The sequence below is a fragment of the Fukomys damarensis genome, unplaced genomic scaffold (assembly GCF_012274545.1).
Source record: "Fukomys damarensis isolate Sample0158 unplaced genomic scaffold, DMR_v1.0_HiC HiC_scaffold_18, whole genome shotgun sequence".
Classification (NCBI taxonomy): domain Eukaryota; kingdom Metazoa; phylum Chordata; class Mammalia; order Rodentia; family Bathyergidae; genus Fukomys; species Fukomys damarensis.
Genome location: NW_022900930.1, coordinates 39396952 through 39397717, shown reverse-complemented (window position 1 = coordinate 39397717; position 766 = coordinate 39396952). Strand labels below are relative to the sequence as shown.

General features: G+C 56.7%; 1 protein-coding gene across 1 annotated transcript in view; it reads right to left on the bottom strand.

Annotated features, from left to right (window-relative positions):
• The window catches only part of Naf1 (nuclear assembly factor 1 ribonucleoprotein), a 38462-nt gene extending 38086 nt beyond the window's left edge, over window positions 1–376 (bottom strand). Inside the window, exon 1 of the mRNA XM_010629904.3 lies at window positions 3–376. Coding sequence (XP_010628206.1) covers window positions 3–191 — 189 coding nt within the window. The 5' untranslated portion in view covers window positions 192–376. The remainder of the gene's footprint in view (window positions 1–2) is intronic.
• Between the last annotated feature and the right edge of the window lie 390 nt (window positions 377–766).

The window sequence follows — 766 nt, the reverse complement described above, 5'->3', positions numbered from 1 at the left end:
GCCTCGGAGCTCGGGGCCGGCTGCGGCTGCTGTTCCTCGGCAGGCTGAGCCCTCACGGCCTGCTCACTCTCTGGCCCTGGCGTAGGTGCCGAGTCTGGAGCAGGGACCGTCGGACCTTCGCCAAGCCCAGAGCCGGTGCCACTGAATTTCAGGGTTTGCAGCTGAGCGGCGGCAGCCTCCACCACCTCCATCACACAGCACCAGAGGCCGAAACTGCCTCACGTTTCTGGGCCGGCGGATAGGACAAGTTTACGGCTCTCGCCAGAGAAGATAAAACCGCCTCCGCAACGTGTGCAACAGCTTCCGAGCCAAACCTCCCGCGTTTACAGGTAACTACACGAGGAGAGGTCTCGAGACACGCCCCCGGCGCTGCTAGGCCGGCGGCACTTCCGGGAGAGCAGTGACGTAACGCGGCGCGACGGTGCTCCCATTGGGCAGGACGGATCCGGAGGACCAATGGAAAGCCACCCTCGGAAGGCCCCAAACCCGCTGTTTCACTGCATCCTGGGAAGCAATCTCGCACCGTTTGGCCACGGCAGGACTCTCTTGTAGGTGGTTATGATCTAATTCTACTAGAAACGTCCGTATTCGGGATTGTGGGACAGAGGAGATGCCTAAAAAGTTCTAGGTTCTGTACATTAGAATCCTGAGCCAAAAAGTCTTTAAAAAGTTACTTGTATTTTCCTTGAAGTTAAATGAAATTAAGTGGTTGGACCTATGGATAGAAAGTGCATGTACAGTTCGTTGAGAGAGAAAACCACAACGG